At 45.7% G+C, this 24,251-nt stretch overlaps 1 protein-coding gene across 7 annotated transcripts in view; it reads left to right on the top strand.

Annotated features, from left to right (window-relative positions):
* The first annotated feature begins 6,981 nt into the window (after nucleotides 1-6,981).
* The window catches only part of LOC136105709 (6-phosphofructo-2-kinase/fructose-2,6-bisphosphatase 4), a 51,219-nt gene continuing 33,949 nt past the window's right edge, over nucleotides 6,982-24,251 (top strand). The window contains exon 1 of one of the 7 annotated variants that reach the window (XM_065845462.2): nucleotides 6,982-7,075. Coding sequence is in view for 3 of the 7 variants with exons in the window: in XM_065845459.2 (XP_065701531.1) it covers nucleotides 23,810-23,921 (112 nt within the window). In the remaining 4 variants the exon portion in view is untranslated. Of the gene's footprint in view, nucleotides 7,076-7,647; nucleotides 7,749-8,098; nucleotides 8,283-23,509; nucleotides 23,922-24,251 lie in introns of those variants that run through there. The other 6 variants (XM_065845465.2, XM_065845461.1, XM_071813104.1 and 3 more) reach the window with 6 other exon arrangements.

Genomic DNA, 24,251 nt, shown 5'->3' with positions numbered 1-24,251 from the left:
TCTTCTGGGCACAGAAGTTTATGTTCTCTAAATCCAGTAACTGAACTGAGCATGGAAATGGCCATCAGGAAGGGGATGCTTGCTCTGGAATTGCAGAAGGGTCCAACGCTGTCAGAGGCTGTGCGAGCACTGCAGGAAACCTCGCCTCCAGGTGCTGGCTTGCAGCCTGTCCCGAATAAAAGTGAGGTGGGAAACCTGAACCAGTCCTGGCTTTTATTGTTGAAACTATGCAAGCTTGGGCATGAGCATAGTTTGTAACCTTCAAATAAGAGTGTGTAAGAGGGTTTGTTTTATCCATCCTACTTATGGTAGCTATTCTCAGTCTTCGTCTCTTACAGTGGATCTAAAGACCAAGACACTGGATTTCAGGTAATCTAGCTTGTTTTACTCCAGACCCCAAGGAACAGAGACTAGAAAGACATGGCACATTGTGCCAGCAGACAGCTTAGGAGCATTGAGCATCTGCTGGGTTGTTTGGTTTGGTTGGGGGGGGCTTGAAAACCCACACTATGCTTTGTAATTGTGAAGTGCTCTGCAAGTCCATCTGTGTGGCCAGAGCAAGCCCAGGCTGGGCAGGACCTACTGGAGAGGAGCCAGAGCAGGAGGTGACAGCAGCCACCCTGTGCCCAGAGTTCACTCGTCCACGCAAAATTAATTTCTAGGCTTCTTTCACATGCTGCTGCAAGAAATAAGTGCAGTTTGTCACTTAAAACTGCCCTTACGTTGCCTAGCTTTTCATTTAAAGAACTCGGTATTTTTTGTCTAGGTAGTTTGAGCCACATGTTATCTCCAAATAATTTCTCAAAAGTAGTTACTGTGGTTAACTATCCCAGAGGAAATTGAACTGCTGCTTGCTCTGAAATTAGAAAGATCATTTTACAATTTAGAATGAAGATGATAATAGTGAGAAGCCTTTAAATGCTTCAATATGACTAGGACATAAAGTAGTCTAACTGAAGGATAAGGTGTAGATTAAGGCTTGCATAAAACAGATGGAAGAAAGCCCTCCCAAAGAATCCACAGGCTTTTCAGATACAAGTTGGAATTATAAGCCTGCTAATTAGCTAATAAGAAAAGTTCTCATCTGCCTTGTTCCCTGACAAAAAATGTCAGGAATCAGTAAAACCAGAAAAACTTCCCACATTGCTAAAAGTCGGTTTATTCAGACACTAAAATACTGTTTTCAAGCTTGTCTTTGCGTTAGTAGCCCATGCCCATGGTTAAATGGCCAAGAGGGTGGCCATATTTTTAGACCTAAGGAGTTGTTTTAAGTCCCCCATTAGTTATCATTTGCCATGAAGCCTTGGACAGAAGCTCTAAAACCCAAATCAGGAGAAGGGGAAGCAGGTTCTTGCAGATGGCTTCTGCTGCAGTTGCCTGCTGAGCTTCTCCTGCCACCTTTGCACTCTATGTACAGGGCAAAGCAATTCTGGAAGAAATAAATCTTTCCCAAAAGCAGGTCACAGAAACTGTATGGCTTGAAATTAAATAGATGGCATGTAGGTTCTGCAAAATTTTATTCCTTTTATTCCATTGCAGTGGAGGCTTGTGGCACTTCAGTGCTGATCACTAAGAGCTCACGTTGCTTCGTATGTGTGCAAGAAGTACTGACTTGAACACAAGATTTTCTGGCTCCCGGTTACCTAAAATGAAAGTGGCTATTCCTTATAGTCCCTTTGTATTTGGGTTTTGTGTTTAAAACCCACGTACTTCCTACCTTTTCTCTTGCTAAGGTGTTTCTAGAAAAGATCTGAAAAGATCTAAAAAACTATATAAACAAGATCTAAAATGGTCTTCAGGGGCCACAGACTCTGCTGTTGCCCTGGATTTGATGTACCTTGTTTCAGAGCACTAACGGGGATATCAGACGTCATTCCTCTGATTCACCAGATCGCAATTTCAGAAGTTACTTGGGGGGGGTGGAAAGTAAACCCTGAAGCAGCATTCACAGGCTCTCAGCAAGCGTTCAAGCATCCAGCACAAACAGCAGACCCTGCTTCAGCTTATATAAACAGAAATGCCTCTGCATTGGGAAGCTTGTTCTACTTCGCTCCATAATTTTTTTAAATCTCTCTGCAATGGGGCTGGGCACCAGAGCAGGACTGTCACTGCAAAAATGCGGGTGCAGGAGCAGCTCCTTCCTTGCAATTGTTTCCAGGCAGTGCTGGTAGGTGAGTTGCAAAGGCTTCCACGTTTTCTGTTGGGGAAATCCGTGGTTTGTGCTTTTCGCTGCAGTCAGAACCATCAGAGGCAGAACACCCCTGCTATTTGCAGCATCTTGGCTGCTCTGCTTTGGCAGTAACTCATCCCCTAGATATTTTGCACTCTGGGCTTTTAAAAACAGGCTAATCAGTGTTCTGTGCTGGCATTAGTGATTCAGCAGGAGTGTTATCAACAGCCAGAGTAAGGCCTTGTGAGCTGACACCAGTGAAGCTGTTTTCTTGTTCTGTATAAAACACCTTGCAAACTAATTTTCCTCCACTGACATGTTAAGCCTAAAACCACACAGTGCTCGAAACACTGCTCTAATCTGCTGATGCAGACTTAAAACAAGCACTGAATATTATATCAAAACAGTTTACATGAACTGTCCTGCATTTGAATGTAACTCTTCTCAGGAGGAAAAAATCTGATTTGACAGGCTACTGGTCATAATTCCCAACTGAGACATAAATAGCTGTAATCTGTGCTGTTGGGAAGAGTTCAGGATTAGATTTGGCAAAAACAAGCCAAACTGGAATTGAAGCACCTTTGGGACATGTCCTGGTTTCGGCTAGGATAGAGTTAACTTTCTTCCGAGTAGCAGGTCAAGTGTCCTGTTTTGGATTCAGTATGAGAAGAATGTTGATAACACACTGATGTTTCAGTTGTTGCTGAGGAGGCAAGGGCTTTTCAGTTTCCCCTGCTGGCCTGCAAAGGAGCAGGTGGGGAGCACATAAAAGGTTGTGAGGGGACACAGCTGAGGCAGCTGACCCAGGCTGGCTGAAGGGACATTGCATACTGTATAACGTCATGCTCAGTATATAAAGCTGGGGGAAGAAGGAAGAAAGCAGGGTGTTTGGAGTGATGGCATTTGTCTTCTCAAGTAACCGTCATGTGTGATGGAGCCCTGTGTTCCTGGGCCTGGCTGAACACCCGCCTGCCCGTGGGAAGTGGCGAATTAATCCCCGGTTTTGCTTTGCTTGCATGTGTGGCTTTTGCTTTGCCTATGAAACTGCCTTTATCTCAACCTAGGAGTTTTCTCACTTTTACTTTCCCAAGTCTCTCCTCTGTCCCACCAGGAGGAATGAGTGAGCAGCTGTGTGGGGCTTAGTTACCAGCTGGGGTTAAACCGCGGCAAGACTGTACCTGTCCTCAATGCAAAGCATACATTCTTTAGCATCTTATTTGTTTTAATAAATACCAACTGATACCCGCACACAGCAGATACCAGCTGAGATAACAGGGAGTTCAGTAGTTAAGGCCCAGCTTTTCTCAACATGACCGCAAATCTGTAAAGAGAGTAAGAGGACGCAGATAACTTGCAGCATCCAGCATAGCACGTTGTTGGAAGGCTGACTTTTGCCAGGATATATTAAATGCAGTCACAGTGCATGATGCAGAACTACAGTGGCTATCTGAACATAAATATCCTAAATACTCCAGGGAGTGTGTGTTGTGCAAAGCATCAGCAGAATATACACAGTGCCAGAGGTGCATTTGCTTCCTTGTCTTCAAGGCAGCTGGGAAAAGGGGTGGTCTGCATTTAATCTTATTCTCCTTTTATAAAAATAGTGAAGGTGATGACCTTTGAATGTGGTCATCTGAAACCAACCTGCTCTCCCTGACTGCATAAACCAGCTCTTGGGGCACGAGCAACTCTTTATATTCACTGGCCTAGAACAGAAAGGCCTCCCTAAAACGAGCTACCCCTTTCTCCCTCATTCCTGCTGCCCTATCAAATTAGTTAAACGGAGCAGATTTTCCTGTCAAAAATCCATGCTGCATTAAATCCCATTGAAAAAATACCTGTTCTGCTTTTTATTTCATGTACTAACACTTGCTTACTTTGCTTTGACAATCCGCTTATGGAATGTTGAATCAGTAGTTACATTCAAATTGAATGAATTCATTTGAAAAGCTGCATTTCCCTGTCAATGTATAAAACCTGGTGAGCTCAAGAAGAACGACCACCAGAATCTACCAGCGGCTTCAAGATGTTGGTCAGAAGGGTCATGAAACCTTTTCCTCTTCAGTTGTGGCTACAAGGCATATTATGAGTGCTAGTTATCTATTAGCTATCAAGGTAAGCCTTACCTTTGTTTTGTAAGAAACTCTTTCTACATATGCATGTTTATATAGAAATACCTACTGATAACACAGAGTAGAGGGATCTCATCTTCAGGATGCCTCAGTCTGGGTTCTTGGTAAATCAATGTAAGAGTTAAAATAATGAGGCAGTGAATTGATGAGTAATCCCCAAGTGCAAGAAAAGGACTATACACCAGAGTATTCATTTCTATCATGGACTGAGCATGTAATTTATTTCTACTACATGGACACTAGTGGAAAGAAGTGCAACACCAATGCAAGCAGTTTGCCAAAAATGTGTTGAATATGATTTTTATATAGCCTTCTCACGTGCTGCCTGTTGTGAAGGGAGCCTGTGATGAAAGATTTTTTTAGTATTTTTTTTTATATCTCGGTCAAAGGTTATGGAAAATTTCAGTTGTCTGGGATCGAGAAGCAGCACTTGACTACAGCTGCCCATGCAGAGAACAAGCAGCACAAAAATAGCCTGACAAACACTCCAGCAATGCACGTAACAAGACTCCCCCCTTGCAAAGAGCCTGAGAAAGGCCAGGCAAGCCTTCGGTCTGACCAGACTTGAGATGAGAATTCCCACTCACCAAGATAAGGCTTCCCGAACAGCTGAAGTCTCCAGTCCTGGGGTACCTTAACGTGTTCCTACCCTTCAGGAGGAGTCCACCTTATTTTTTTTAGGATCTTATAATCTGGGCAGGTAAAACAGCTCAGAGAAAGGAGAAATTAAGTACAGCATGCTTACATGAATAATTGTATTAACTTTTGCTTGCTCGTTCACCAACTGATGTGTTTCAGCCTTTTATTCTTCTCCTGCACACTTACAGTTTATCTGGGGAAAGAGTGCAAAATATCTTTAAGAAAAAGAGTCGTGTTGCCTGGCTCAACCAAATGCAACAGTCCTGCACTTGCCCAGTTCCCAAGAGATTTAACGAAGGACACAACAGCTTAAACTTGCCAATGAGGGAAGTTCCTCCCAACTGAGGAACTCAACCACAGCTCAGGTAAAATAGTAACAAAAATCTCATTGATTTCCACATCTCTATGTTATTGTCATCCAGGGATAAAAATTATTGGCTCACACTACAATAAGAGATAATTAAGCTGTAAAAATGACAGCGAATGGCATCACTGTCCCCAGACAGTCAAGGCTTGTCACAGCAAAGTTTTTCTGATACGCCTGATCAGATGCTTTCCCTTGCCAAGCCATATTTTTGTGGTCTTTCCTGTAGTCTTGCTGTAGAAATACACACTGGGCAGCCGAACTTGGAAGACACAAAAGCACAGGCCGAAACATTTCCCAAGATATGCAAGTGTGGAAATGTTTCCAATGTAACTTTTTTTGAGGAGGGCACAGGACGATGTCAGACACTTTCTGAATGGATGACCTTGCTTGCGCAGCCTGTCTGAGCACAAGCTGGGACCAAATATCCCAGGCAGAAACTTTGTGAGTACCTACCTTGAACTGTTCTCTCCTGCTGAGCCCTCCTACATGCAAATACATTATCAGATTATTCTTTTTTTCTGTGAATGTGTTCCTAGTTGTGCTTGCCTAATTAACTACACCTCCCTAGCTTGGACAAAAACTCAACCACTCGATCAATGGTTGGCTGCACAGATCTTGAGTGAAACCCAAGGTTTTTAGCAATTCTTGCTATTAATAGCTGTACTGGTCTATCAGCAAATTAAAGTGTTTTGCTTTTAAGAACACTTAAGTCTTCTGCAAACTTAGTATCCTGCAGCACAGCTTTTCTGGGAGCACAGCTGGCTGCACAATGCCAAACCGCCTGGGACAAGAAGGGACAAGCCCAGTTGCAAGCAGACAACAGGAGCAGCGCGGGGGCTGAGGGCAAAGGTTTGTCTTCCCACCTTGAAGAAAAGCTGTGGAGGTTAAACGTGGCGAAGCGGAAGACACAAACCATGAAAAGAAAACACAAGAGTTGTGTTTGATCTGCAGCGAGGCTTCGTCCATCAGCTCATGCTGGATTACAGGCTGCCCCCGCAACTGGAACTCAGGACCTCTTCTTCTGCCAAAAGGGGAATAAAAATTTCTGGCTGTTACTGAGCTACTTCTTAGCAGCTCGGTGGAGAGGGGCATCACTTTGAATCCTCTTACCAACATTAAGCAGTTAGGAATCCTTGCAGCTCTGTCTTTATATTGGGTTTTCTTCATCTTTAAGGCCAAGGACTGGAGGGTGACCTGCCGCAGTGCCAGCCCCCCCAGCTCCATTTCTGGCCCTGCCTCTCCAACTGCTGCTCAAGCTGCTTCATGCCAGCTCCAAAATCCTCTTTTTTCTAAAACTTCTTTTTTTTTTTTTTTTTAAATATTAAGGAAACAGAAGAATAGGTTTTCACTAAGTGCAGAAACTGTGACAGGTGGACGTAATAGACAACTTCCATCTCCATGGGGCCAAATATTTGCACTGCAGCACCTCAAGAACCTGTTCAGGGGGATGCACAAGGAGCTGGATCTTACTTTGATGGTTTCTCAAAAGAAGAAAAGGTATTCCTCAACTTTATGGCAACCATTAAAGTTTTTTCTCCCCTATTTTTCCTAAAAACCAGATTTCCAGAATTTTTTTTCCCCCCCATGGTTACTGCTTTATTTTGCTACAGCCTAGGACTGGAGCAGGGTTAGGATTTCAGTTGCTCAGCCCAAAGAGACTCAACCCTCGCTGAGTCACCATACACACACTTCAAGGAAGCGATACCAAGCACCATTCTGACCTCAGCCGCCAAGTTTCCTCATTACAGGAGGCATCATCATCTGGAGGTAAGTGTGCAATGCTCCATGTTTACAAAAAAGAAAAACCAACAAAACACCACCTTTCTTTCATGTGGTTTAATTTCTGGGGAAATTATTCTGTTTTTTAACTACTAAGCTGGTTTAGACTGATGCTCTCTTAAGTTTCCTACATTTTCTTTTTGGCCCCTCTTTCACTTGTAGTGGTGTTTCCCCCTCCCAAACTTGTTTGCCTATCTCCACAGGCCAAATACTCTGAAGAACAGATAACAACTCTCTCCTGAGCACAAGGCTGCCTCTCCAGCTCCTCACCCCAGTACATGCTTATGGGATGATAACATAACTCCAAAGCTTTTATGCCTACCCGTTTATTTCCTACCTACCTCAAACGCACAATCTAGTAAAATTACAAAGCAGTTAATAAAAATAATCAGTCCCTTCTTGAACAAGGTAACATACACACTTAAATATCAACATGAAGACAGTACAAAGAGCTAGAGGATTGTTGTCACCAACCCTGAGCTGCCAAATTGTTTTCAGGGACATCAGCGGGGTGTGGTGCTGCCCGGACCCCATCCGTCTGTGCTGGGGCCACCTGTGGCTCCTGCCTGTCCGCTCCCTGGAGCAGCCGCACAGCTGCTCCTGTGCTTGGCGCTGGTAAAACACTTTTCTTGGGAGATTGTTGATCCCTGTCTTCTACCAGGTTGGTTGCATTGATGCTTGGGTCTGCAAAATGGCAACAGTTGCCCCATTTCCCTGTTAATTATTTGAGTTGTTTATTTGGCTTATCTAAAAACCATTTTAACTCTTAAGCAGGACGGGAACGAACAGCTAAAGCGCTACGAGCGAGCGGGCAGCGCCGGCCGCTGCCCCCGGAGCTGGTGCCCGGGCTGCCCTGCTGAGGGGCCGAGCCGAGGACAGCCCGTTCCGCATGGCCCCTGCCCGCAGCCGGGGCTGGGGGGGCCGGCCGGGAGGGGGCGGCGCTGCCCGGCGGGGCGGGAGCTGCCCGGGGCCGGTCTCCGCCGCTCCGCTCCGCCCCGCGCGGGGCGCGCACACCCGCGGGCAGCTCCGCGGGGCTCCGCGGCCAGGACCGGCCGCCTCCGCCGCGCCGAGCGGCTGCCGGCGGGCTCCCCGCGGCCGCGCCGGGCCGGGCCGTCCTTCGCCGGAGCCGAGGGGCCGCCGCAGATGTGGGGCCGCCGCCGCCGCCGCGGCTGCCCGCAGGGCCGGCACTGCCGAGGTAGGAGCCCCGGCCGCCGGGGCTTCCCGCGGCCTCACCGCCCGGAGCGGGGCTGCTCGCTTGGGGCTGCGCGCCCGCCGGGGCGGTTCTTCCCTTACCACCCCCAACTGCCAAGCGGGGGTGCCCACGGGGCAGCCCCCTGGCCCAGAGTTCTCACGCGTGTCGGGTGCGTCGGGGCAAGGCTGGAGGGGAAATGTCGTGGTTTTGGGGACACCCTGTTCTGCGTTTTTCCTCCTGGCGCTACGGAGGCGTGGGGGTGACCGGCATCCAAAAGCTGGGGAGCTGGGAACAGCATCATGCAGAGGATGGTTTGGGAGATATGGTGTGGAAAGAGGGAATCAGAGTGTACCAGCGGCAGTTTGCTTTCTGAGTTATTTTTGGAAATTGCTGCGAGGGACTTATTTGGTTTTTTAACTGTCTGTGGGAAGGTGTATTTATGTTGTGCCTCTCCGACCATTGATGTTTTCCTTTGGCCAAGGAAGGCTGTAAAAACAGCAGTCTGGCAAATGCTAATCCAACCAGTTAGTTGTTTTTTCCTATTTCTAATGGCAACACGTAATCTGTGTCTTTATCTTGCCTCGTGAGGTTTGGCTGCTGGCTGGTTGGAGCCGTTCCTCTGAAAGGGCAGGCTCTCCCTGAGGACTGGGGGGCCTGGCGTGTTCCTTGGGCGCTTTGTGTAATGCAGGGTGACAGCTCTGACGCAAGGGCACCCACCAAAACTTTTAAAGATAGACTCAGTCTTGGTTACGTTTAGGTGTTTTTTCCCCTTTCGAGGAAAACTGCATTACACAGGCTGGAAGATAAGCCTGGTATCTTCCTGGGCTCTTGCACAGCAGGATGAAGCAGAGATGGAGGCAGAAGCAGCCCAGTGCTGTATGCGGGTCTGTTAACGGGACCAGGGAGCCTTGGCCTGACACCCGGGGCTGCCTGGTGTTGTAGAAAATCAGACGTCGCTGGGTGCAAAGTGGCAGTGGCTCCAGCCCGGTGACTCAGAGGATCGCTCTTGTTTACAAAGCTATCGCTTCTGCCAGCATTATAGTAGGGGCAGCTGCCTACTTTGTCTGTGCCCAGCTTTGGCCCAGGGCTTGGAAATGGATTTCAGTAAGTTTGGCGGTTTACAAACCATCCGGACTAAGGGGGGACCTTGATTCAGCTGTTGAAATGCGGTGATGTGCCACCGCTTACCCGTGGCTGAGCTGAAAACCCTTCATTGTTCCCAGGGTCATTCGTGTGATGCTTGTGCTGGCGCCTTCAATCAGCTGGCGGTGCCAGGGAGCTGCTGAGATGGACCCTGCTCGCCCTGTGCCTTCCCAACACCTCCTAGCCCAGCTCCACGTTGACTCGGTGGCAGGTCCCATTGTGTTTGTGTGGCTCTTCAGAGTGTGGAGAGGGGAAAAAAAAAAGGTGGAAGAGACTTGAAGACTCTTTAAGATTTTAAAATCTTTAAAAACATTAATTCTGAATGAAACATATTGCTGAATGTCAAAGAGAGACTAGTTAACATGAGGCAAAACCACACTAAACCAAGTACACCTCAGAGTGATCCCTGTAGGGTTGATTGATTTTGTAGCGTTCTGTGCAGAGCTGTAGATGGGACTGAATAAATACCAATAGTGGGATTCCTGGTGCTTGTCCAATATGTCACGGAGCAGTTTGCGAAGTTTCCAGTAAGTTTGCTTAATATGCGGCCTTACTCAGTTCCAAGGCACTCCCATAATTATGGCTGCAATTAAAAGCAATAACATCCATTTACATAAGGTGCCAGTTCTTTTAAACCGGCGCATCATCTAATGAGAGCATTCGTGTAGGGATAGTTATGCAGGACAAGGGCCCAAAGCTGAGAACTTGTTGCAGAACTTTTTTGAGATCATTTCAAGGAAGGATCTGCTTTGAAGTAGGACATTTTGTTAGCAGAAAGTACTAAGTTATAAATACAAGTCTTAGTAGGATGTTCTTGAATTAATGGTTTTTAGCACTTTTTTTAGAAAAGTATCGTCCATCTAATTTAAAAAAAAAAAATCAGTTTGGTTGCACCAGTGTTTTTCTCCATTTGATTGCGTCAATGTTCCTTGTGCTTTTATGAGTAAGAGATTTGGTAAATCCAATTTGTGGATGATATCTAATTGCGGATGAAACACTACAGATGTGTACTAAATTGCTCACTGAAGTTACATGTTGTCCTTGGGGCTTAACCTCTGCGTGTAATGTCCACGGATTTTTCTTTTAGATAAACATTCGACTTTAAATGCTAGAAAACATTGTGCATTTGGAGAATGTTTCAGCTTTCTTCTGAAGGAAGTGACTTGCTGGAGTACTCTCAGCTTCTCACTCTGTTTTTATTTGTTTTAATATACTAAGTACAGTGCAAGCTTGTGTCCCCCCACGCTGGGTGGGGCAGGTCCTTGGGAAGGTTCACAAGGTGACTGTAGTAGAAAGGGTAAAAACTCTCAAAAACCAACCGAGGAAGCACCAGCTGGGGGCTGAGAAGTGCTGGGCTCCTTAGATCTGTGCTGGTTTTCTCCAGGAGCCTTTTTTCCCTATTTTAAGTCAAATAATTAGTCTGGTAGCCTTTAGTCACAGATGCAGCACTTGACTTGTGGTCTCTGAGAGCGTAAGAGGTTAAATAATGGAATTGTATAACGGAGTGAAAAAGAATAATGAACTCCAAACTGACTAGTCTGTCTAGCGGGGCTCTCCCAACAGCTAAAATTAAGCAATTTAAGTTGATTCCTGGTTTTACTCAATTTTTACCGGGCACTCAAAGCGGGGATGTGGGAAAGAGTCCCACGCTGCTTCACACCGTCGGTTGTTTTCAGAGGTGGTGGGTTTATTTTGGGTGCTGTTTGGTCGTGCAGAGGGGTGAGTTTGTGGGGAGCACTGGCCTGGCTGACTCTGACAAGATACCATGCGGGGCCAGACTGGCTGATAACCAGGCTTGTTCTTGGGTGCCTGCCAAAACCTGGCCCTAAATATTGTAATCACATGCTAATTGTGGATGCTAATCTCCAGATGTACTTAACGTGTTACCAGGTGAAGTACTGAGCTTGTAGCAATGGGGAGGTGCTGTGTGTAATGTGGCTGTTTTAAATAAAATCACTGTGATGTAGTGGGCCTGGGGATTTGTGTCCATGCAAAGAGAAGAAATACTTTTGTTTTTACATAAAATGTATAAGGGCCTTTATGGTTGTGTTTTGATTATGTCAGACAAACTCACCTCTCATTTGAGGAGCTGGTGAATGAGTGTCTGTTGTCGTCTGCAACATTTGAGGATCCGAAGCAATGCACCCGAATTAATCCTGAAGTCTTTAGGCGTGTAGCTGCCATGGTAGGTCCTGAATGAAAATGATGAGTCTCCTAATTGTAACTGACTTTTATCCATGTGATGGATAAAAGGGATGTTTTGTAATGTTTTATTGATAAAATGGGATGGATTTGTCATGAGTGCCCTTGTGGAGATAATGTGCCTGTTACAGCTTTAAATTTGCATGTGTTGGTATAATGTGAGCACAACGTAGATATCTGAAATTACTTTGTGGCATTAGTTTTCAGATGATTCAGTACATTACTATCTTGTTTACAGGCTGTGCACAAGTAGGAAGAGGTAGAAAAGAGTAAATCAGAATGTGTTTTAAGTTATTGTTCTTTTTCGCTCTGAAGTTGACCACTTGACCTGTTCCTCCATAATTATTTTTCTGAATGTGAATTTTGTTTTCTTTCTGCCTGGTGTCCACCCTGTGCCATGGTTTAGGAGCTGGCTTCACGTGTGTTGTGCCTTGGCACTGGGGACGGCTGGGCTGTGGGCAGAGCTGTGCAGTCCAGGCTCCCTGGCAGCTGGTCTCTTCTCAGCCCGAGTTATACCAGCCACGGATGAGCTGTGGGGTTGGTCTGTAGCTATTTAGCAATACCTAAAAGTGACTTAGATGAGCTGTTTCTGCCTTGCTTGGAAAAGCCACTTGTGGTGTTGCATCTTTTGAAGTGGATTTACATGTGAATGGTTTCTCCATCTGCAGACAGCAATGGATTTTGTTGGGTTAGTCTGTGCTGAAGCTGCAGAGGCTTGACTTGACCCTGCCTGTGTTTTAGCTCCATAGACGGGAAAGTTTCCTTAAGCGGTAAGAAATCCTCATTACTGGATTATATACAATTTGCCAGTGGGTAGTTTAAATCAAAGAATGCAAGGGACAGTATATTTGTGGTGATTTATTTATAGTTAAAAGCTTCCATGTGACTGCACACACCCCTTTTGACATAAACTCATCAAGGAGCACAGCAAACATGAGTTGTCTTAATGGATCTGAAACTGCTTCTGACAATTATTGGTGCCACAACAATATTTGGATTTAAGGCAGGCTTTTTCTTCCTTTATAGTTGTTGGTTGTTTTTTTTCTTTTTTTTAATGATCATACGTCCCTAGAAATCTAATTAGTGTTGTCAGTTAATAATAAGAAACATTTATTGTTTCTGGGAACCTTATGGATATTCTTAAGCATGGAGCTCTGCAGTATTTACCTTCTGCATTAAGGAGGGAAAAAAGTAGGAAGAGCGTTGTATTTTTTCTACTATCAATGTGAAACTGGTTTCCCCAGAACAATGGGGAAATTTCTGGGGTTCATGACCTCTTGCAGTTAAAACATTTCAGCTGGCTTGTGAGAGACAGGCTGGTGGGGCGAAGGAAGAGGGGGAAAAAAGCAGCAAGGCAGCCCTTGCCGTGGAGAACACGAGTGCTCCTGTGCAGCTGAACTCATGACTCGTTTGCAGGAGGCTGATCTAGCTGCTCTTCTTTCTTATTCTCAGAAATGCTTCATTTGGGGATTAGAATACAGGAGCTTATAACTCAAGCAGTTCTGGAAGAGATGTCTCCCATGGATTTAGGCCTTGGGGTTGCAATTGCTTTTTCTTCCCCAGGTTGGGTAGTTCAAGGACTAGGGCTCATCTGGTGTCCACCTCGTGTCTGATGGGACGTGTCAAAGCGCTTTGTGTGGTGGGAGCACTGGCAAGGCAGCTCTTCTCTCTTGATAACTATTTTTCAGTAGTTTTTGAGACTCTGTCCTGCATCAAACAGGGTTCAAATCAGTCAGTGACTTCAGGTGTCCTTGGTGGTGGGCAAGACCTGAGGAGGACACAGACTGAACCACCAAGCCTGGACAACTGGTGTTTCACTGGTGGTGGTCAGTGTATGAGGGCTGGTGTGCTTATTTGCTTCTGATTATTTTTAATTTCCCATCTTTATATCTTCTATATATTTTTATTTCAATTTATATTTAAATATTTGAATGTGTATTTACACATTCTGGTGCCAGAGGCTCTCACGTGCTGTATGTGACGGAGTATGGCCTTCTGTACACCTCAATCAATTTTTGTAATTTATTTTCTCTAGGAAACTTGTGCTGAAACAAAATTATTTTAAGGAATATAAAGAGAATTCAGTAGTGTTTTGTGTTTTGTTTTGTTTTTTTTTTTTTTAATATAGAAGGTTTCCTTGCTAATATTATGCTGGCGACTCTCACTTGGTAAATGTTACCCCTTGCAGGAGTTTTTATTTGTAACATTTGTGTTGTTTATCCTGTCTGCACTCCATAAATTAGATTATTTTGGCAGTTGTAATTTTATTATCCTTATTAAGCTTCCTCATCTACGTATTGATCCTGTTAGGAAGCTGATAAGCCATCTACCTCTACTTGCAAAATACACAGAAAATGAGAAATCTGCCCTGGGGGCTCTGAGACTGAGATTCACCAGTGATTTGGATCCGTGTCTAGCTTCCCCCCCCATTTCACTGCTGGGTTTTAGACTATGTGACAGCATAGCAGTTTGCTAAATTAAGATTAATTTTGCTGTTGTCATAAATTCTGTAATCAATAGCTTCTGAGAAGCTTAGCTCTAGTTTGCTTGCATTTTTGTTTGGATGAATACGCTGCTTTTTCATAAAGCTTAAGAGTATTTGCAGAGGCAGCTGGTATCACATATGCTGTGAGGTTTTTTCCTCCTTGTGTCAGTTTTCAATGCTGCCTTTCCAGAGGGATTTATTCTTTACTTTCAAAAACCTGCTTTCTTGCCTTTGTTGCCTACGGGACATGCATGAAACCAATATAACTGTAGGTGTGCACAGAGATCTGTGGGGCCAGTAACTGCCCCATTAACTCGTTTGCTCTCGCTTATGTTGCTGTGGGCTTTTTCCTTAATGACCTACTTATCCTATATAGTAGGAAATGCTGGAGTACTATAGTCTGCCGTACCTTTAACTTCTGCACTCAATTTTGTAGCTCTCAGCCAAGTCTAGTCTCCTTTACATGAGGTTGTACAACCTCAGCCTCTCCTGTGCTTTGTCTGTTTTGGGTGCTTCTGTCTATTTACATGTTATTTATGTCACTGAAATGTTTGAAGACGCCTGTTTTGTTCTTGTTCTCCATGACCTCTCTGCCTCTAACATCTTGCTGTTCTTTCTTTCATGATTATCTTCCCCCCATCCCCATCTGGTGTTTCCTACTCCTCCCACAATTTGACCTTGTCTTGCTTTTGTCTCCCCATGCCCTATTTCAGGCGTTCACATGGCTTCGACTTCTGTTATGTGCCGATGACTCGGAGATGCCCTCTGCACCCCTGATGGTTTGTCACCGGCCCAGCAGCAACCGCCTTCCTCCTCGCCTTTTTCTCTTAGGTTTCTCCATCAGGAGTCATTCAAGCCTCAAACCCTGGATGGTGCTTCCTAAGTTCTCTCTCTGTCTTTTAAAATGCTGCCTGCCTGATAGGTAGCTTCATCCCAAAGCCTTCATGATTGTTTTTTAATTAATTTGGTTTACTTCATGCATTCGGATCACATGCAAATTCAGCGTGCTCTTTATTGTTAGTATATTTCTCCTTTTCAAATGAGTGTAATAAGGTGTTTACAGATGTTTTTCTTTAAAGTGTCTGTCCTGAAAAACTCTACTTCTGAAGTCAGTTGACGGTGTGTGATTTTAAAGATAGCATTAAGTGTTTTAGTTCCACTCCGAAAAGGCATTTGCCCTTGTTTTGCTATTTTTTTTTTTTTTACATTTAGCAGCGCAGATCTAGCTGTTATAAACGAGTGGGACTCATGGCATCCTAGCTCAATGAAAGGACAAAGGATATGTATACATCATAAATGTCAAAATATCTGATATAAAAATAGCTGCAAGTGAGCATAATTCAAAAGCCTTTCAGCCTGGAGAAGAGTTTACTGGTTTATTTAAAGTTGCTTGTGCTCCCTTTAACTGTGCTCTTACTCATGACAGTAAACTTGAACTCGGAATTGGGAAGCTCTTCCTAATACATTGGTGAGACTGGAAAGGAAGAGAGTTTTAAGGCGATAGAAACACTTTCAGACTGCTTAGCAGAGTTTGCTCCTTTGCGGGTTCGAAAGGCACAAACATCCTGCTGGATGCAAGCATGTTTTTGCTTTCCCTTCTCTTTCAAATTTATCACACCTTGTTTTTCCTGGGTATCACTGCTGCATCACCCTTCCAAGGAAGAGGAGAGCGTGTGGGCTCCCCCCGCCGCCCGTCCGGAGGGTAAGCAGGGCTGTGCGTGCTGTCGCTGTAGTTAACAACGTTGGGTACAACCATAACAGTGTGTAGGAGCGTCTGTCCTCGGTGGACTCACCATCTCAGAAACTCAGTAGGTTCAGTTACCCTCTAGACCCATGAATGTAAATAGGCAATTTGTGCAAATGCCGTGTATTTTAATGGCCTCTTTCTACACTTCTTGGAAGCGTGTACCCTCCCAACTGAGGAGTTTGAAGTCCCAGGTATACAGTGAGCTACAAAGGGTTATTTAACACTGAGTTACGCTCAGAAAACCTGAATAATGGATGCCATGTTTCCTTTATGTTGCATCATAACAGGAAGATTTAAAATGTTGCTTAATGTTATGAGTATGGCAATAGTTTTAAGCAATACCTGAAAGCACTGCTTGAGAACCTGGCCTGTTTTTCAAGGAAATAATTTCAGTGTTTTCTTGGAGGTGATGGAAGGTGGCTGCTTGGACCAGAGGTATAATGGATTTGTAACTTACCTGTCAAATTTAAAGAATACAGTTAATACAGGCTAGGCCTAAATCTGTGCCTTGTGTTAGATTTAACACAGGAAACCTCCTTGCATGACAACAATGGCATCTTATTGATAGGGTTTGTCTCCAGACATTAGTTTCTCTCATGTTTAAAATAAAGCAATTATTTCTTCTGAAATGCAATAAACATCTAAACTAACATGTTTATATATTTAATAATATAATAATATAATAATAAAAGCGCTATGGCCATGCTTTCAAGAATGTTTCACATAAGGAACAGTGACAGCGTAGCAAGGCGTGGGTTTTTTTATGTAGTTGATAATACTGTGGATGTGAATCTCGGTGTGTTCTCTGGGATTCTCATGCAATCTGCATGTTGGTGAGATGACGTTCTGCTGATAACCGGTGTCTCCCCAGGTAATCTGAGATTGTCTGATAGGTTTTATATGCGTTCAATACAATGTGTGGGTTCTGTAGAAAGTGATCCAAGGTTTTATTGGTACAATTCTTACAATAAAACCCCTTGTATAGCCAGTGTTTGCTTCCTGATCGTTAGGTCGTCATGGTTTTGATAACACATTACTGTGCTGGAATCAAGCTGCACGTAGACACTGGCTGTAAGGGACACGTCATTGTGTTGCATGCACAATGAATAACTATCAAGATGTTTTGGTAGATGATGAAGAAAATACAATGAATGGTAACTAGTGTGAGAATTAGCCTTCTCTCCAGCCAAAGAAGCATGGTACAATGCTCCTGAGTGTGCAAATGCTGTCAGATCTTCCCTTGTATCAGATGTGTTGATGATTGTTAGAAGAGATGGGAGCTTGTTTTCTCACTGATTTACTTTATACCAGCATCTTCTGTTTGGGTGAGTTATTTTCCTTATCTGTGCCAAGGAATAGGATTTTGTTTCAGCTTAAGGAATCTCTGTAGTATCTGTATTTATACATCTTTATGGAGTCTTGAGTATTATTTAAATCTATTCCCTAAATAGCACTGAAGAGATTTCTTCTTCTTAGTAGCAGCTTATTTTTGTATAAAGCATGATTATGTATGTGGGGGTTTTTTGAATCTCTTTGATAGATTGATCTGTAGCCAGGAAGTCTAATAGTAAAATGAACTCTTATAAAATAACTTCTAAAAGTGTGTATTGCTGGGGGGAGATTCTTTTTTAGTTTTGAATCCTTAATGGCTTTGCTTGTCTTTGAGGTAGCAGTCTACTTGAAGACAACTGGCATTTTTTTCCCCTTAGGTGGTGATGGGAAATAGGATGTGAAGTGGATGGTGCCAGTAATAAACTAATTTGTTGTTCAGAAGACAGAGTAAATGCTAGGGCCATGTATCACAAGTGCTGGTCCTTGTGACTTCAGCAGGTTTGGAATCAGGTCTTAAATGGAGGGACCTGTGGAGATGGTGTGGGGAACCGGCAGAACTTGTCATGTGGGATGCTTGAAATCTTTGGGGACTTAGTGGGCTATTTGTCACTTTTGGTGGGTTGATTCCTGGGATATCGGACTGTGGGAAAACAAAAGAGCTGGTACTTTTGGTTAAGGAGAAGACCATAGGCAATCCCGAGGAGATGAGAAGTCTTCATTTAAGAAGTTCCTGAGAAACTGAACTGAGAAGGTATGAATCAATATATGTCATTTTGCTAATACAGTATTACGTCTCTCTTCCCTGATTGCTCATTGTGCTTGCTAAGCTCTTCATGGGAAGGAACTCATTCTATTATCTGTGGGAAGCTGTGTGAGAAGTTTTTCACTCCATGAAACATCTCTTCTGCAGGATGACTGTTCCCAAGGCATTGTCTTTGCATTTGTCCAGGAGCCCAGGAACAGCTTGGGGAAAAGAGCCACCTTCTTGGTTGCTAGTGCAGCTTCCTTTACCTCTAGGTTTCCTTGGCAGTTGAAGAACAAAGTTGAGTTAGGACTTGTCTTAGAAAGGTGACAGCATACCTGGCAGACAGGCATTGCGTTTCAGGTTGCTTGCTGAAGATTCCTCTTCCACAGGGAGGAGAAACCTGCCAGGCTTGATCTGTACTTCAGGAATATGGGAATTACCTGGGGAGGGAGCAGCCTGTCCCCTGGTAAGGTGCTGATGTCGTAAGAGATGTGATTGAATAGGCCAAGTGTCTCACCTGCATTGCTGTAGTTTTGGCCACCACAGTGGAAACTCAGTGCAGTTACAAATTGGATGCTGTCATTACCCGTAAGCATCAGCTTTTCACTGTGTAAGAGCACTGCACTGAATGCTTGGTCAAAACAAACAAATCACTGCAGCCAAAATCCAGTTTTGAGATTTTTGAGTGTGGTTAGGGTGAAGCATAGTTGTGTGTTTGGTCACCATCTCTTCTCATTGGCTTGCAGTGTTGTAACTGCCGTGTATATTAGATAGCTGTCGCTGGCTGTCCTCGGGTGATTCTCCCAGCTGCATCGGTTTGGGCCAATGAAGGACTGCCATGAGCCTGCCGAAGGTACACTTGATAGCGCTTTTTTCATTAAAAGAGAAAATCAATTATAAGTTAGATAGGAATTATCCTGTATGCTTTATAGATATATGATGGTACAGCGTAGCACGTTGCTGTAATAGCTGGTCAGAGCCATGTGGAAATGGGAAATGTTGGTTGGATGTTGAAGCTGGATACATAAGATGTGTGTGGATGAAGAGTGTGCTGGTGCGTGTCTGTATTTCTCAAATAGCGTTCATACATAATGATATTTTCAAATTCGGTATTCCTCTGTGCCTCCCTAAACCCTACGGAAACCAAGCTGGTGATGTGCTATGTAGCTCAAGTCTTGGAGTTGTCGTAGGCTGGGGGGCACGCAGCCGTCTCTAGGTACCTTCTTAAAGGGGGATGAGGACTTTGATCTTTCCTCTCACTATGTAGAAAATGTAGGTACCTATTTTAAGATGGGATCATTTAAACTAATTCCTGCTCGTTACTTCAGAGCAGTGATCTGCCAGTCGCAATACAGAACACCTGGATTGAGGTTTTTGCCAGCTGTGTGTACAGATCAGGTGCTATTGTTTTTTTCAAAGTGGTAGATAACTGATACTGCAGGGATAAAAAATATTGCCTCATGGATGTTGTGGAAAGAGAGTTGCTTTAGAGAAATTGAAGCATTAGGTCAATGATGAAATGACTTGGTGTTTAATATCTAGAAAGAAATAGAGATATTTAGTTTTGAGTGTGGACTTCCCCCCCAACATTTTTTTTTCAATTTAGTTGAGGAAATAACTCGGGATTAGTAGACAGACTTTACTTCCATGTAGCTTTCTGTAACCTCTGACACTACCTTGAGTGCTTAGAAGCTGAGAGTTGGTGTATTTGAAAGCTAGCATTCTGCGAACACTGTGCCTCCTGGCACGGTGTTTACAGCGCAGCCCAGCTGTGTGTTTCTGCAGTACAGAAGTGAATTACTTACTTCATGTTTCCAGCGGCGCGGTCTGGGTACAGCCCATCTGCTGCTGCAGCTCCGCCTGCGCAAACGCGCTTCCACCAGCCGCCCTGCCCGGGGCCCCGCGGGGACACGCTCCGGGGTGTCGCGTCCCCCCCGCTCCGGTGTCCCCCCCAGCTGCTGCGGCGGCGCGGGGCGCTGTGCCGAGGGCGGGTGCCTGCAGCCCGCCGCCAGGGGGCGCTTGCGGAGGGGCCCGGGCGGTGGCAGAGCGCCGCCTGGCGGGCGGGGGCCGGTAGCCCCGGTGTGCCGCTACCGGGCGGGTTTCCGCGGTCCCCGGGGGGCGCAAAGGGAAGGGGAGTAGCCGCCATAGCGCCGGGTCTCTGTAGGGATCTCCAGGCTGTGCACGCAAAGTGACGGTTCAGGACGCCTCCAAGCGTTGATCGTTCGCGGGGAAGCTTTGTATTTGCTTTGTATTTCAGGAACTTCCCAGAAAAAGCTACTTTGTATTGTAGGAAACAATTACCTTGCAAATATAGGTCCAGGCAGGATCTCTCATCAAAGCATATTTTAATAACGATTTTGCAAGATCAGGTGTTCTACCTAAAGGCAGGCAAATGTAATTGGGCAAAAAGCCCTTGCTTATATCTCTTCAGATCCTGGCCACAGTTTCCCTCCTCTGTTTTCCCCCTGGCTGGGTACATGAAGGTTTACAGACTACGTGATGCCTGCCTCAGTTTATGTATTTCATTCATCTAATTCTAACCGCTTTGCCCTTATCAGTCTTTTTAGAATATGGATTCCTGGCTCTTTGGCTAATCATCCCCCTAGATGGAATTTTTTGAAATACAGATGTCAGTTTCCATTCTGGGATTAGTCCAGAGGGACTTTGTTTTTACATTAAGGATTCATAGTCTGATGTCTCTCGGTCCTTTTCCTCTTTACAGTGTTTTGTGACAAAGGCAGGACCAGGACGCTGTTGTAGTCTGATCAGGGTGTGTGGCACTGCAGCACCTCGTGTGCGTGACCTCGGGCGCTGGCACAGTGTGGGGGCTCCTTTGCAGCCATCCTGTGTACGTAAACCGCACATTGTGACCTCTGTCTGCCTGTGTATCCTTTAGTCATTTTCCAAATCTCTTGAGTCTCTATGATGGAGAAGGGTTTGTGAGCTGTTGTGATTTTTTTTTTTGTGAGCCGTGTCTGCTGAGCGAGGGTGTAGGCACCTGGAGCTCTGAAAGCTGAGCTGGAGTAAGGGTGGAAAGACAGGAGGCAGAAATGTTGGGTGGTTTACGGATGGTTTATACGCTGTCATCAGACTATGAAGTGATATCTTTACTAGGGAAATGAGATACCTGCCAGTCACTTTCATGTATTGTGGAACTTGTATTATGTCGTTACCGTATCATACAGCTTATTTATGGATACAAAGTCAGGTTTCTGTATGATCAAGCAGAAGCCTTGGTTCAATCTCTTCTTATGTCTCAGAAATAATTACTGCTTGCTGTCTGTGTTAAACCATAGAAGTTTCCTCTCTTGTCAGTCAGTCATTTGAAAAGATTCTGTTACTTGGATCAAGCTTGTTCTGTTTCTGTGCAGCAGTTAATTTTCCAAGACTGTCTTTTCCCTGGATGTTTTGCCTTTGCAGAGAGGTGCTTTTCCAGGTAAGCTCTCAGCTGAGTGTGGCCCTGAGAGCAGATTTGCATAAAAGCCTTCCAAGGAGCAAAGGCTTATTTGTGGTTTCCCTGTAGCAAACAAAGCAGAGTCCCCAGCACTTCACCTGCAGGAACCAGCTCTGCTTCTCACGCTTTTGTATCAGGACAGTAGATGATGACAACATGATTGTCCAGAAGCTGATCTATATCATGTATTAGGAATCCAATGAGCAATGTTTATTTGTTCTGTCTTTTTCTAAGAATTGAGTGCAGCACCCTTGAAAACCATGTTTGGAAACAAGGCCTCAGGAGTGGCACAAAATTTATGTATTCTTTTTCTCTGTGTGCTCAGTCAAATAGCTCATTACTGCACTGAGGTTATTAAAAACAAATCAAAACCAAGAATCATTGAACAAGCAAAACACACACACAAAACACACCAAAAAACCCCAGACAAAAAACCAAACCAACCAAACAAAAACCCAAACAAAACCAAATAAATTTGTTATTATACTGTTGATCAAACTTATTTAAGTTTGTTATCAGTCAAGCTGAAATCCTTACCTCACAAAAATAAAGACTTGGAGATGTCCATCCACACCTCTAAGGCCATTACAAACACCTGGACAAACCCTTATTTAAGTTTTGTGCAGGTACCACTGGTTTCGATCTGCCTGAACAAGAAGGGAATTCACTGATGGTGTGTCTGCTGCTTGGGGGACAAGACTTGGGAATGCAGTAATTCACCCTTGCAGACCTCTGAAAAATGTTCTGGTATGAACAGCATGAGGTCAGTGTTTTTAGCTGTGAGGTGGGGGTGTGAGTGGAGTTCCTGTGCGGTGTGTGGATTTGCAGAAAGGAGGTGCAAACTTTTGGAGACTGTAAGGACTTTTTCTGATTTATATGTATAAAACAAGCCTGAGAAGTGTCTTTTCTAAAATTGGTGTTCCTGTTGTTCTCTTGCTTCTGTTGATGTTACATCTCTTGTGAACTGGAGGCGCTGCTAAGACAGCTGGAGTATCCTGGTGTGGTCAGAGGGTGAGGTGGGTACCTCCCAATGCTGGACTCTACCCTGGAGTCAGCTATTGCAGTGTTGTGTGCACAGGAGACAGGCTTCTGGGAATAACCGGGAACACAGATTAGACTCTTCCTGCTCACAACTCTCTTGGCAGCTGTTGGAAGTAAATACATACTTAGTAGGAGAAACCAAGAAGCTTTTAGGTGTTTAAAAACTCCCTGCTCCTAGTTTCTGACCCTTGTAATGTGACTCCTCTGACCTCTCGACACCTCACAGCCTTGGTGTCGACTCAAAATGAGGAAGAAAATGCTAATGTAAAACTGTAGTGCAGGCGCCTACGCTTGAAAACTCTAATCAGTCTTGAAGAGAAGGAAATCAGCTTTGAGGGAAGGGAAGGGCCAGCAAACATGGGTTTGGAACTCTCCCAGGGGTGTCTCACAAAATGTCTCTGAGAACTGATTTTTCTGTTGTTTAAAAACTTTTATTGTAGCTTGTAGTGGAATAGAAAAAACTAAAATCAATCCTCAGATGTTCAGTCTGACTAGCATTAAAAAAAAAAAGTAGTACTGACCTTCATGTGTATTTAGGCCAGTGTCATAATGTCTGAGTGCCTGACAGTGAATAATAGTAAAAATGTGTATTGCACTTCACTGCTGTATTTTCAAGGTGTTGCATTTATCTTCTGTAAAACATATAGATGTATGTACTAGTGAAATATTCAGCTTTTTCATGACTCTGCTCAGCCATGTTGGTGGACTTTTGGTTAAAAAGCCAGTGCGGGTGCAGTGGATGCAGCAGCTGGATGGTGCATTCAGCCGTGCCACTGCTCTTACTGCACAGGATCTTCTCAGGGTACTTTGTCAATAATGTTTTTTGGTAGCTAAATAAGATGTTAGAAATCTATAAAAATACATCATTCAGTGCATGACTTCTTAAAACACATTGAATGTTCCCTGGACAGGCTGTTTTTAGGGTTTTAAAGTGTGATGTTCTCTGCAGCGTCAGAAAATGGAATCACCTGCTTGTCAGTGCACAACACCGGCTGCCCCCCGACCCTTGCTCCCCCAGCCCGCTGCCTGCCCCGCTGGTTGGTGTGGAAAGGGAAGCGGGTGACACGGCCCGGCCCGCCAGGCCGCTGCCCCTCAGGGCCTGGGGGCCAGGGGGCTGCGCGAAGCCTCTCCCGTGAGGGAGCAGCGGCACCGCCCCGCCCTTGGTACTCCCGCCGCGAGGCAGACACCAAGCAGGGAGTCCCGGGAAGCGCAGCTCCGGCCCGAGGGCCTCGACCGCCCGGGGCAGCCGCCGCAGCGCGGTCCTTCCCTCCGGGGGGCCGCGGGGCTGCCGCTTCCCGCTCCCGGCCTCGCCCCCGCCGGGCCGAGAGGCGTTGCCGCCCCGCCTGCCACCGTTGCAGTGGGAGCCGGGAGGCGGGTGAGGATGGCGGCGGCGGCGGCGTCGCCGGCGCGGGAGCTCACGCAGAACCCACTGCAGAAGACGTGGGAGCCGTACGACAACGGGCTGCCGGCGGGGCACAGCGCCCAGCGCGGCGGTGAGCGGTGCGGTGGCGGGGGGAGAGGGCTGTGCCCGGGCCGCGCTGTGGGAGCCCCGGCGGTCGGCAGCTGTCAGCGGGACCCCCGCGCGGCCGCTCCTCCCTCGCCTCGGTGGGGCCGCGGCGGGTGTGCCGGGCTCCGCGGAGCCCCTCCCGGGGGCGATGCGGCCTCAGCGGGGTCGGGGTGTGAGGGGACGGAGCCGGGAGGGCCCCAATCGCCGAGCCCTTTGCCGGGGTGGAACGAGCCTCTGGTGCGAAGGGCTCGTTCAGTGGCTCGGCCGGCCCGGGGCCGGTGTGCCGGGGCCGGAGGGGCTGAGGGTGAGGCGGTCA

This window comes from Patagioenas fasciata, chromosome 10 (genome assembly GCF_037038585.1).
Source record: "Patagioenas fasciata isolate bPatFas1 chromosome 10, bPatFas1.hap1, whole genome shotgun sequence".
NCBI classification, from domain to species: Eukaryota; Metazoa; Chordata; class Aves; order Columbiformes; family Columbidae; genus Patagioenas; species Patagioenas fasciata.
This window is presented reverse-complemented; position numbering and strand designations above follow the sequence as displayed.